Raw genomic sequence first — 13063 nt, 5'->3', positions numbered from 1 at the left:
GAATAAAGCTGGTGAAAGTGTGTTTCCATCCAACAGCTTTAAAGCAAATAAAAACCTGTGCGTAATGACGTCCCATGCTGTTTTGCGATTAAATTGGTAGGCCTATATCGAATTGATTTGAGACATTTTAAGGTGTTTCCATTCATTTTCGCACTGAACATTCAAAAAACATTCAAGCAAACATTTGTGAACAAAGTTTTGCTAGACAAAAGTAGTTGTTGTTAATATTAGAAGCCAAGGAAGCTACGATGGGCCTTTGGCCGAGGATCTGATCCAGCTCATCAAAAAGGTGGAACTTGCCTTTTATTTTCACTCGCGAGACAACTCTCTTTTTTGAGACATTTATCGCTGTTTGAGCGCCTTCCATTTACTCCGGAGGACATCCCACGGCTTGTCGTAACCTTTGTTGGTCATTTCCCTTCGCGAGTTCCTGATAAATTATGGCATTTCTTAGATTTTTGCTATCTAAAATAGCCGTAATATTTTGCTCGTAAATTAAATTCAAAAAGTCTCTTGTCTCCTCGTTCGTCCACTTCCATCTTTCTTTGTTGACACCTGTCATGTGTGCAAACAGAGCGGAAATACTGGGCGGAAATGAACTAAAACTTCTTCTTCTTCGTTTTGTGGCGGGTTGCAACCATAAAATGACCTAAACCTTAATCGCAATTCATTAATTTATTCGGCAAATAACGTTTCCATCAGCGTTTATCACATAAGCCGTATATATCGATTAAGATAAAATCCGATGAGACCGAACGTATTTCCTTTGAGTCGATATTCATGAAATTCAATCGAATTTTACGGTTTCCATAAGGGATTTTTCATTTGATATCACTTAATTGGGATAAAAACGTGTGGATGGAAACATAGCTACTGTGAGCACCCTGCCCACTGACTGACAAAAAACGACAGCTCAACTTGAGTATTTCAAGTCAACAGAGGTGTCACCGACGGACTCTTTCTACTCATATTAGAATATATTAATTTTGAATATCAGCTTTAAGCTCTTTTGTATGTCCATGTCGTGCTTCTTTGTGTCTGTTTTATATCTGCAGTTAAACAGCCTAACTACCAAACACAATTGTTACATTATAGGAGAAACCTTGGTGACTGTGGACAAAGCCAATCTATTTGAGAGTGTCAAACCAAATGAGTTGATTTACAATTTGAGGTAGCAATCAATTGCTTGCTTCCTTTTAATGGCTTGCAGAACATTTTAAATACAGTTTAACACAGACCGGTCAACGCAACTGCAATGGAAATAGGGAGTAGGGTGATGTAAAACCTCTAGGAATCAGTGTAACCTGTGATCAGACTTTTCAGTCGTGAAGCACCACAGCGCGGACACCGCAGAACACTCTCGAGGTCAGCCTTATGACGCCTGAAACTTGGTGGACAATGGAAATTACCCCGCTACACCGCTACCCTGTGTGATTGCCACCTCTCCTGAGAACACTGAAGCCAGGGAGCTCGCTCCGCAGTGCGTTAGCATTGTATCACTGAGCTGAGATTACAGCATGCACTTTATTTTTTATTCCGTTTGTCGGTGTGACGACCCATGAGATTTTCCTTTCATGGCCCTGGGATGCCAGCTAAGACACAAAATGTGAGTTTCACGGGTAGAAACGGACATGATAGGTATGTCAACAGATGGGGAGTATTTGGCATGTGGGATTGGTGTTTAGGATATTGGGTGAGCCACGTTACATCCAGCCGTGTTGTATATAGAGGGAGCTTTCCCCTTCTGGATTTACATGAGGAAAAATAAAGCGAGGGACAGATTTGCATTTGGGTAAAGGTGCACATGTACCTAAGGCTATGGTGTCTGTTCTGTGTATGCAGTCTGCATCAGATATACTAAATTGCTAAAAGGTCAGTCTTCTTACTTTCTACCACTCTGCTAAATGACGATAATTTACGCTAAAGTGTTAGCACCAGGTAGCACCACAGCTGATGATTAACTGGTGACACAAAGAGGAGTTTGGTGTTTATCTATCTGTGGTCTCATAACAGAAAAACTGACCTTTGGAAAATGTGAAAAGATGTTGTATTCTATCAGCTGCAGAATGTTGTTTTGTGAATCGTGAACATATTTGGAGCAGAGCACCTCTCATCTGAACACGTCTGGCTGCATTGATGTAGAGTCCCTGTGTTTTCTTTGTGCCAATAAGTGGCCAGGCCTTGGGCACTTGTATTTTAATTAGCATCAGGTTGTATGAACTGGAAATCCACGAAACGGCGGGGTAAGATGTGTCCTTTTGCTGAATGCCTTATGAAGAGGCTTTGTCAGAGACAGCAAAATGGCCAGGACAGCTGAGGGAGAGCTTTGAGCAGCAGAAAACAACCTGAAATGGCAGCGACTGCCAGGTTCACGGCCAGAGAGTGTGTGTGTGTGTGTGTGTGTGTGTGTGTGTGTGTGTGTGTGTGTGTGTGTGTGTGTGTGTGTGTGTGTGTGTGTGTGTGTGTGTGTGTGTGTGTGTGTGTGTGTTTAGCAAGAGAGATACAGAGAAAGATAGTACAGGGGGAGGACTAAACACGAGGCAGCAGAAAAATACAACCATACAAACAAAAGTATTGATTTGAATGTCCTCTGTCTCTTTTTCTCTTCCTCTTCCCCCCTTCCATCCTTTGCCCTCGCCATCCCCTCAGCTTTTATTCCCTTGTCTCTCTGCCCTTTTTTTCCTCTCATCTAGAGATCCATCTTGAAGTACTGTAAGGATGGATGGAGGACAGGATGGAGGGCTTAAAGAGAGAGGCAAAAATGGATTGGAGAAGAAAAGTGGAAATGGAGAGAGAGAGAGAGAGAGAGAGAGAGAGAGAGAGAGAGAGAGAGAGAGAGAGAGAGGAAATGGGGCCGGTAGTTGTTGAAATGAGTGCAACCGGTGCAGCTGAAATGGAAGATGCTAAAAGTGGAAAGGCTGGATAGAAAGAGGAGAAGAATAAGAAAGGGAGGGGAGCATGAGACAGACAGGGGGGAGAGAGGAGTAAAAAAGGGGAAGAAGACAAGGTCTAAAGTGAAGGAGGAAGAGGAGCAGACAGAGGGAGTACTGGAGCAAAGGATGCTGGGAGAGTTAAAGGTCTCGTTTCCCTCTCTGCTCCCCCCTCAACACCCCCTCGTTATCCCTATTAGCACCTGCTGGGCTAACGAGGGCCCTGCTCCCCGTTGCCAAGGCAACTCCTCACCAACCTTCGCTCATTCTTTTTTCCCTCCTCTCCTCACCCCCTCCCTCCCCCCCCCCCACACACACACACCTCTAACTCCAGCAACCACTAACTACCTTCAATCTCAACCCCTCCCTCCCCTCCCTCCCTCCCTCCCTCCCCTCCACCGCTTCCTCTCCAGGTAATGAAAGGAAGATATGAAGCGAAGGGTGTGTGGGGAAGGAGAGAGGGGGGGTTACTGCTGAAAGGGAAAGAAAGAAGATTTGAAGTGAACATGCATTATACCCTGTTTCCCTTCCCTCTGCCTTATTATCTGCTGCTGTATCCTATTGACTATTCAATGCATTCAGATGGTGTACTCATTGATTTAATGGTTGGATGTGGAGTGGACAATGTTCCCCGGTTTTATAGAAAGAAGCCGATGAGAGAAACCCATAAATACAGAGCTAATGCAGTGCATGTTGCCCTCACTGACAAGCCTTTCAGTCCTCTGAGTTAGCCTTCTTCTGATACTGTGTCAGCCATATTGGCCTTTTTCTATATACCACATACTGGCTCATCAGATGGTTGATTAGATACATATGTATTGTGTATATATTCAGTGTCTAGTTGCTGTATTCACCAGTGATGGAAGAGGTATTTAGATTATTTACTTAAATAAAAGACGTCATACCTCTATGTAAAAAGTATTGCAAGTACAAGTTCTCCATTTCCGTTTCAGGATCCTGTTATCGTGCGTGCTGGCTCACTGCTACACTCACGGCCTACTGGATAACTTGAATAGAACTAAGCCAATGTTAATAGTTAGCAACATTTGTGCTTTTCCCACTATGACAAGTCAAATTGTCTGCTGTGAAAGAGATCAAATATTCTAATTATCGAAGCTATCTTGTTTTACACAATTATTGTGTTTCATATGCACATTATTAGTTTTGATTAAATAGTTCCACATTTTAGGCTTTTTCTATTGTATGCTTAGAGTTAGAGGAGAAGATGGGTGCCATGTCTGTTTTGTAAATTGTAAACAGCAAGTTGTTGCTTTACAAATGGTAAGGTGCCAGACTATTTCTTGGCTGCGTGCAGTTGCAAGGAAACCGGGATTACAAAAATAGTTTGGCATATAACACCTGAAAAATGGCAAACTGACATTTTTACACTTTTGAAAAGAGACAGAATTATAAATACAAAGACATGTTATTCTATAATGGTGCTGTTATAAATATTTTGTTAACTTTTGGGACAGAGCCAGACTAGACTGTTTCCAGTCTTTATGCTACGCTAAGCTAAACCGTCCGCTGTCTGTAACTTCATATTCACCATGCAGACATTAGGGTGCTATCGACCTTCTCAGCTAACTCTCAGCAAGATGTAGAATAAACCCACCTCGGAATAGAACTTAGGTCCAATACTAGAGTAAATATACTTAGTTACTTTACACCAATGGTTGTTACGGTCACAATGCAGGATGGCTGTCGTGCAGGGATGGAAATTAGCACCCGCCACCAGCCAAATGCGGGTGATTTTGTGTTGTGGCGGGTAAACTCGCTTCACCTACCGGCCACCGTGGTGGGTAAATAAAAATAGCATACCATTTCACCCGGACACTTTAGAGGCGGCACACTTTCAAAAAAAATGTGGCGTTACATCGCAGGCGTTAAGAGGTCCGCTGAGAAAACATCTCAGGAGGAGCCAGTGGACAAAGAGGCAAAAGTCAAAAAACATTTTTTTAAAGAACAATGGAGAAAAGCAGACAATGGGGAATTCTGCGATTGGTTAGTTTATGACGAGACAAATCTGATAATGTACTGCTCTGTATGTCGTCAACACGCTCCAGAAGATGCCAAAACTAATAGTTTCATTGTTGGGACTAAAAACCTAAAACTGGAAGCCATAAAAGACCACGAATCGTCCAAATGCCACATCCAGGTAAAAAAGAGAGCACAGGGAAAAGCAGCCCCGGAGAATACGGCTGCCATGAAGGCACTTACCAGCCTGAAGACGGCCCAGTTGGATAAGATGAAAATCCTGTTTAGGAACTCCCACGCAATCACGAAAAAAGGAAGGCCATTTCAAGATTACGAATGGCAATGCAAGTAAGTGTTTTTTTTTTTGTCTATGAAATGTTGAATTGTAGATTAAATGCTGAATAAGGTCAGAAGAATATAGCGCCCATGTAACTAATGTCAGTAGCGGGGCTAGTTTATATGCATCAAGTAGCCTATAACGTGAGTGCTATGGTACGATATTTACTTCTAACTGTACTTTTCATTGTTTATTTTTCCATTTTCATTTTATAGATTAGATGAGAAAAAGGGAATTAGCACAGGTAGCAGATACGTGAATCGGAAGCAAGCCAGGGTGTTTATAAAGCACATAGCTGCAGCTGAGAGGAAGACCCTTCAGTCAAAGATACCTCACCTAGACCAGGTAAGCTAAATAACAGTGTAGAGAACTCGAATGTTAAGTTAAAAGGTTAGGTCCGTTTACTGTCAGGAATTTGTTCAGTGTAATTTAATAAATTGAACTAACTTACACTTATAAAACACTTATATAAAAATGTTAAATTGACTAATGGACTTTTCTTTATTAATTTGACTAATTTTGTATAAAGATTCAGTCACCAGATGCTGAAGGGGTGAATGCAGTGCAGAAGAGCAAAGCACGCCACTACTTCCAAACCTGCCGGGATCCAGCATTTTTCATGTTTTGCAACTTCATGCACGATTGCCTGACTCACCTCAGCAGCCTCTCTCTGACTCTTCAAACCTCAGCTATCACAGTGGCTGAAGTACACAGCTGCCTGACAGCCACCCAAACAGTGCTCACAAAATACAAAACCAGGTGAGTGTCAGAGAACTGAAAAGTCGTGTTAATGTGTTTGCTGCTTAGCTGAATATCTTAAATAAACTTACTAATGTAAATGTACCACAGACCTGGGCCCAAGCTGAAAGCCTGTATATGTAGGAGCACGAGAATGATGACCGCGTCCTAAACTGTGTCATGAAGGCCAAGTTTGAGCTGCTCGACAAACTCTGCCAGAGTCTGCAAAGTCGCTTCACCGACATAACCATAGGGATTCTCCAAGCTATAAAGTTAGTGAATCTGAACAGTTGGCCTGACGCAGATCGCTCTAAAGGTATGTATGTGGTTTAGGTTCATACATAACATTTCATCTACAAAGTCATGAAAGTATATAACTCAATGTTGTTTCATTATGTCCGTCTCTTTTTCAGAATTTGGTGTGGAGGAATTAACTACACATTTCCAGAGCATCCTGACATCCTCGGGGGTCGCTGTTGAGCTCATCCCAGATCAGTGGACCATACTCAAGACCAGACTGTATGAGACGGGAGAGAGTCTCCACATGAAGACCTGGCCAAAAATCAACAGGTCTTTGCAACCGCAGTGCCCCAACATCCTCAGCCTGGTTGACCTCATTCTCACCGTACCAGCCTCTACTGCAGACTGTGAAAGAGGCTTCAATCAAATGAAGTTAGTGAAAAATGACTGGAGGTCCCGTCTTACATCAAGAAGCCTCTGTGACCTACTGACTGTCCAGCTATCCAGTCCCTCTATTGAGAATTTTGACCCCACCCCTGCTATCCAGCTCTGGCATCAGGCTAGCATCCGGCCTAGAAGGCCAGAGTTCATGGAGGGGAAGAAGAACGCTCAGGAAAGTGCCTCTGAAACTTCAGAATCTGATTCTGATGAGCAGGAGTAAATTGTACTGGGAGGGGGGAGGAATGTTAGTTTTTTGTTTAATCTGCCCTACTCATTTAATGAAATGTATATAAGTTTGTGTATGTATAAGAGAGAAAGACAAAGTGTCAGTGTTTCATTGAGACTTGAGATTAAATAAACTGCTTAAGTATTGCAGTTACACATTGTCGGTTAAAAACCAGAAAGTGTCTGGTAAAAACATCGAGTGGCTGGTAGATTTTGAAATCCACCAGCCACAGTGGCCGGTGGACAAAAAATTAAATTTCCATCCCTGCTGTCGTGCCTCCTCAGTTTGGCCAATGGGAGCTGAGCTCCCATAGAGAGAGGATGAGCTCCCATGAAAGCAGTAAAGTCATACACCTAGGGGGGGTCTCTAAAATCATCAGCAACATTATTTAAATCACAATCATTTTTTTTATATTATAATATAATAATTATAAAAATAAACAGCATTTAAACAGTGTTAACAGTGTTTAAATTATTATTTCATCTTTGTGGGGGTCTCTTTAAAAAAAAAAAAAAAAAAAAAAAAAGTAGCCTATGAGCAGGTGCAGCGTGTGTAGATAAATTAACACTACACTTCATTCATTGAGTTCAACCTTTATTAATACAGGCAATAATAACAAACCACCTTCTATCACCCTGTTGCTACTGATGGTATGACTTTGTTGTCCTCATGGCAAAGAATGAGCTCTTCTAAGTGGTATCCTTTGGTATTTAATTCACTTTTACTTTACAACAAGCAGCAACCGATAATATAACATATTATATGTATAACATGACCAAAAACACGCCCACGCATGGTGAAATAATGTGAAAAGTCAGAAAGGAGGATAATTCCACTTAACACACACATATTGTCAAGAACAGGGCAGGATCATATCTTCCCCTAGACTAGAGCAATCTTTTTTTCCCCTTAGGCCTATATTTAAATTAAATTAATATTTAAATATGAAATTTATTGGGGTTTAAATATGAAATGAAATTGATATTTAACTTGATAGCTGAAATGTATCTAATGTAAGTAAATATGTACATGTCTTTTTTTATCCTTTTATTTATTGGATAATGGGAATATTACAGTTCAGGAAGTGTACATAGATAATACATGAACTCAGGGTAGCTCCTCTCATTGCCCTTTTTCTGTCCCTTGTCCCTGTCACAAATATTTCAGAACTATTTGACAAGAACAAGGGATATATGGGTTATAGCATATTTAAGGAAAAAGAGAAGAAAACATGTTTAAAGACCTGGCAGTATTTTCTTCAATAATCATATAAATAAACAATACAATGATATATATATAGATTGGTTAGGCACACCTCTGTTTTATAAAAAGCATTAGTGTGATGACCCTCCCAGTGGTTGTGTCTGTTGTATATACGAGGTCCATCCAGCTTCTGGAAAACTGTTCGCCACCTCAGGAGGGGGAAGCGGGGAACCATCCAAGCTGTGTACAGTAAGGATGGGACACTGTTGACCTCAACTGAGGAGGTAATAGGGCGGTGGAAGGAGCACTTTGAGGAACTCCTGAATCCGACTAATACGCCCTCTATGTTAGAGGCAGAGCTGGAGGATAACTGGGGATTGTCGTCGATTTCCCAGGCGGAAGTCACTGATGTAGTCAAACAACTCCACAGTGGCAAAGCCCCGGGGATTGATGAGATCCGTCCAGAAATGCTCAAGGCTCTGGGTGTGGAGGGGCTGTCCTGGTTGACACGCCTCTTCAACATTGCGTGGAAGTCTGGGATGGTGCCAAAGGAGTGGCAGACTGGGGTGGTGGTTCCCCTTTTTAAAAAGGGGGACCAGAGGGTGTGTGCCAATTACAGGGGTATCACACTTCTCAGCCTCCCTGGTAAAGTCTACTCCAAGGTGCTGGAAAGGAGGGTTCGGCCGATAGTCGAACCTCGGGTTGAGGAGGAACAATGCGGAATTCCGTCCTGGTCGTGGAACAACGGACCAGCTCTTCACTCTCGCAAGGATCCTGGAGGGAGCCTGGGAGTATGCCCAACCGGTCTACATGTGTTTTGTGGATTTGGAGAAGGCGTATGACCGGGTCCCCCGGGAGATACTGTGGGAGGTGCTGCGGGAGTATGGGGTGAGGGGGTCTCTACTCAGGGCCATCCAATCTCTACGACCAAAGCGAGAGCTGTGTCCGGGTTCTCGGCAGTAAGTCGGACTCGTTTCAGGTGAGGGTTGGCCTCCGCCAGGGCTGCGCTTTGTCACCAATCCTGTTTGTAACATTTATGGACAGGATATCGAGGCGTAGTCGGGGTGGGGAGGGGTTGCAGTTTGGTGGGCTGGGGATCTCATCGCTGCTCTTTGCAGATGATGTGGTCCTGATGGCATCATCGGCCTGCGACCTTCAGCACTCACTGGATCGGTTCGCAACTGAGTGTGAAGCGGTTGGGATGAGGATCAGCACCTCTAAATCTGAGGCCATGGTTCTCAGCAGGAAACCGATGGAATGCCTTCTCCAGGTAGGGAATGAGTCCTTACCCCAAGTGAAGGAGTTCAAGTACCTTGGGGTTTTGTTCGCGAGTGAGGGGACAATGGAGCGGGAGATTGGTCGGAGAATCGGCGCAGCGGGTGCGGTATTGCATTCAATCTATCGCACCGCATCGTGACGAAAAGAGAGCTGAGCCAGAAGGCAAAGCTCTCGATCTACCGGTAAGCTTTCGTTCCTACCCTCACCTATGGTCATGAAGGCTGGGCCATGACCGAAAGAACGAGATCCAGGGTATAAGCGGCCGAAATGGGTTTCCTCAGGAGGGTGGCTGGCGTCTCCCTTAGAGATAGGGTGAGAAGCTCAGTCATCCGTGAGGAGCTCGGAGTAGAGCCGCTGCTCCTTGCGTCGAAAAAGAGCCAGTTGAGGTGGTTCGGCATCTGGTAAGGATGCCCCTGGGCGCCTCCCTAGGGAGGTGTTCCAGGCACGTCCAGCTGGGAGGAGGCCTCGGGGAAGACCCAGGACTAGGTGGAGGGATTATATCTCCAACCTGGCCTGGGAACGCCTCGGGATCCCCCAGTCGGAGCTGGTTAATGTTGCTCGGGAAAGGGAAGTTTGGGGTCCCCTGCTGGAGCTGCTCCCCCCGCGACCCGACACTGGATAAGCGGACGAAGATGGATGGATGGATGGATGGATTGTTCATTTGTAACCGATGTGAGAATGTGATTGGAGTGTGTGTTTTTAGTCATAAAACCTCTGTATATTCTAGACATAATACCCTTTTTCAATACAGAGTATGCTCCAAGTAAGACTTGGAGCAGGATTGTGATTAGCAGACTAATCACAGGATCATCATTGTCTATATGATTTTTGATAGCTTGATCAAAATGGTGGCGTAGTTGCAGGTATCAGTAGAAGTCCTTCTTTTCTAAGCCATGCTTTTGTTGAAGGGTTTGGAAGTCCTTCAGTTTTCCTCTATCTGTTATGGAGTAGAATGTTGCAATACCTTTTGGCTATGAAGGTTTTAAATCTACCATCCATTTGGTTGGGTTTCAAATCTGGATCGTAGGCACACCATTTAAGTACTTTCGGTTTGTCTTGTAAATTATATTCCTCTTTCATGTTCCATGTTTTAAGTTGGAATTTTAACCGTGGGTTTTGGATACCATTAATGAATTTTCTCAAGTCTGTATTACCCAGTAATGTCTGTATAGGAGGGTTCCTAATCAAAAATAGTTAAATGTCTTTCCATCTGGCGTAGTAAGTTTGATTACATACATTTAGCAGAGGTCTAATCTGGGCTGAGAAAAAATAATTTCTCAGGTGTGGTACTGTCATACCTCCTTCCTCCTTTTACAATTGTAAAGTTTTATATCTAACTCTAGGTTTTTTACCTTGCCAAATGAGCCTGGACTCATTTTATCCCACTCTGAGAATTGCTTGGTGGAAATTTCTACGGGAAAAGACAAAAACAACAGTCTTGGGAGAATGTTCATTTTCACAGATTCAACCCTTTGGACGAGCCTCAAGAATGGATTGGTGTTCCATCTCTGTATATCTGATTTTATTCTTGACAAGAGAGGGTCATAGTTAATCTTTGCAAGTGATGAGATCTCCTTGGGGATCAATAGCCCGTATTCTGGGCCCATTTCAGGTTAAATTTATATTTAAGTTGTCTTGGTGGAGCATAGTTCAGTGTGAGGAGCTGTGTTTTCTGAATATTAAGTTTGTATCCGGCATATTTTCCAAAAATGTCCAGGAGTTTGAATAGTTCAGGAAGTGAATTAGTAGGTTCCCCTAAATATATCAAAACATCATCTGCCTTGTGTTGGTCTCCGTTTATAGATATGCCTCTTACACTCTGTCTGTCTAATCCATTGAGCAAGGGGCTCTATGTAGAGCGCAAAGAGAAGTGGGGATAATCCACAGCCTTGCACCTCACTCTAGATTAATACTGTCTGTTAAGTATCCATTTATTTTAATTCATGCACAAGGGTTCCTGTATAGATTGCTGATTGCTTTAACAAACTTTGTATGAAATCCAAATCTCTCAAGAACCCTATATAAGTATAAGCTCACTGCATCAGCATCTGGGCTAACTAATAGAGCTTCTACCTTATTTTCCTGGATATGATTCAGTACATGTAGTGACCATCTAATATTGTCATGAGTTTGTCTCTGCAGGATAAATCCTGTTTGATCAGTGTGTATGATCTGTGGGAGAATATTGTTAACTCTTTTGGCAAGAATTGAAGTGTATGGTTTGTAGTCTGTGTTGAGTACCAAGATCGGCCTCTATGAGCCGCATTCCAGTCTATCTTTTCCCTCTTTGGGTATAACTGAGATGGTTGCTTCTCTCCAGGATGGTGGAATTTTCCCCTCTTTTAGAGCTGTATAAAGGTTTTAAGTAGGGTAGGTGTCAGCTCTGATCGGAAGCTCTTGTACCATTCAGAGGGGAACCCATCTGGGCCCGGTGATTTGTTTTCCTTTAGTTTGGAAATTGCATTATTGAGCTCATCTTCAGTTATTTCAGCTCTTAGTTTATTGCTTTGACTGTATATATATATATATATATATATATATTTATATTTTTTTTTTTTTTTTTTGCACTTTTCCCTTTATTAGATAGTGACAGTGGATAGACAGGAAAGGGGGAGAGAGATGGGGGATGACACGCAGCAAACAGCAGCAGGTCGGATTTGAACCCGCGCTTTATTAACATAAATATGTCTTGATATATTGAAGGAAAAAGTGCTTTATTTGTGATTTAAATAATGGTGGTGATGATTTTTAGAGACCCCCACAGGTGTATGATTTTACTGCTTTCATGGGAGCTCATCCTCTCTCTCTATGGGAGCTCAGCTCCCACTGGCTCCCACGTAATTTGAACCCTGATAAAGATCCTACTCATAGGCTACTTTTTTTTTATTTTTATAAAAGAGACCCCCACAAAGATGAAATCATAATTCGAACACTGCTTCTGCCCCTCAAAAAGATATCCCCTGCTACCCGCACTGCCCCAGTTGATTTTGCTGCTTTTTTCCTCTGCCGCTTTCCTGTTGATTCCGTTATTAGACACAAGTTTCTCTTGTTGTTTGTCGTTTGCATATCCATACTTATTCCCGCTCCCCCACTCGTTAGACCTGTCTATGAGAAAGTGCATTTTCCCCGACTGTGTCACACAGCGAGGTTCCCTAACGGTGCCAGAGCAGCTGTCATTACGCATGGCTGTAGCTGTTTATAGCGTCCGTACCACTAATTCATCACATTCCTGCAAACCATCATCGGGGTAAAATCATCAAAAAAGTCATCATTATTATTATTATTAAACAAAAGGATAGGCAATGATTCATTTATAGTGCTCATGTTAAAACTAGCTTCACAAAGTGCTTCACAATTCAGGATCACGTTAGCCACTCATTAACAGGGAGATGACTCAAATGTAAATACAAAGAATGATGGAATTTATCGCTCGTAAATAATTAGAAATTAAGTTTATAAATGTGCTTTTGAAATTTTCTAGAACACTGGGCAGCCGGCAGAAACAATAACACAATCAGTGAAATTGACCAACAACCTAAAAACAATGTTACCCCTCTCTCTACTTATATTCAATGTCCTTCTCATCATACCACCCGCAAATATCTCGGATAAAGCCCGGTGTATGCTGGTCTAAAGTAAGCGAGGGGGGGCACACATGCTCACCGCAAATTCTTCCTTCATTAATACCAGTGT

General features: G+C 42.7%; 2 protein-coding genes across 2 annotated transcripts; both read left to right on the top strand.

Annotated features, from left to right (window-relative positions):
• Positions 1-4767: 4767 nt before the first annotated feature.
• LOC114545422 (zinc finger protein 862-like) lies at positions 4768-6154 on the top strand. Its single transcript, XM_028563694.1, has 4 exons — positions 4768-5255; positions 5460-5589; positions 5774-6003; positions 6094-6154. Exons 1-4 carry the CDS (start codon positions 4795-4797, stop codon positions 6152-6154), a joined length of 882 nt encoding a protein of 293 aa, XP_028419495.1. The 5' UTR covers positions 4768-4794.
• An 8-nt stretch (positions 6155-6162) lies between these two features.
• LOC114545421 (zinc finger protein 862-like) lies at positions 6163-7012 on the top strand. The gene is made up of 2 exons (XM_028563693.1): positions 6163-6298; positions 6396-7012. Exons 1-2 carry the CDS (start codon positions 6163-6165, stop codon positions 6881-6883), a joined length of 624 nt encoding a protein of 207 aa, XP_028419494.1. The 3' UTR covers positions 6884-7012.
• The last annotated feature ends 6051 nt before the right edge of the window (positions 7013-13063 follow it).

The sequence above is a fragment of the Perca flavescens genome, chromosome 19 (genome assembly GCF_004354835.1).
Source record: "Perca flavescens isolate YP-PL-M2 chromosome 19, PFLA_1.0, whole genome shotgun sequence".
Taxonomy (NCBI): domain Eukaryota; kingdom Metazoa; phylum Chordata; class Actinopteri; order Perciformes; family Percidae; genus Perca; species Perca flavescens.
The sequence above is the reverse complement of the archived record's forward strand: the minus strand, read 5'-3'. Positions and strand labels throughout refer to the sequence as shown.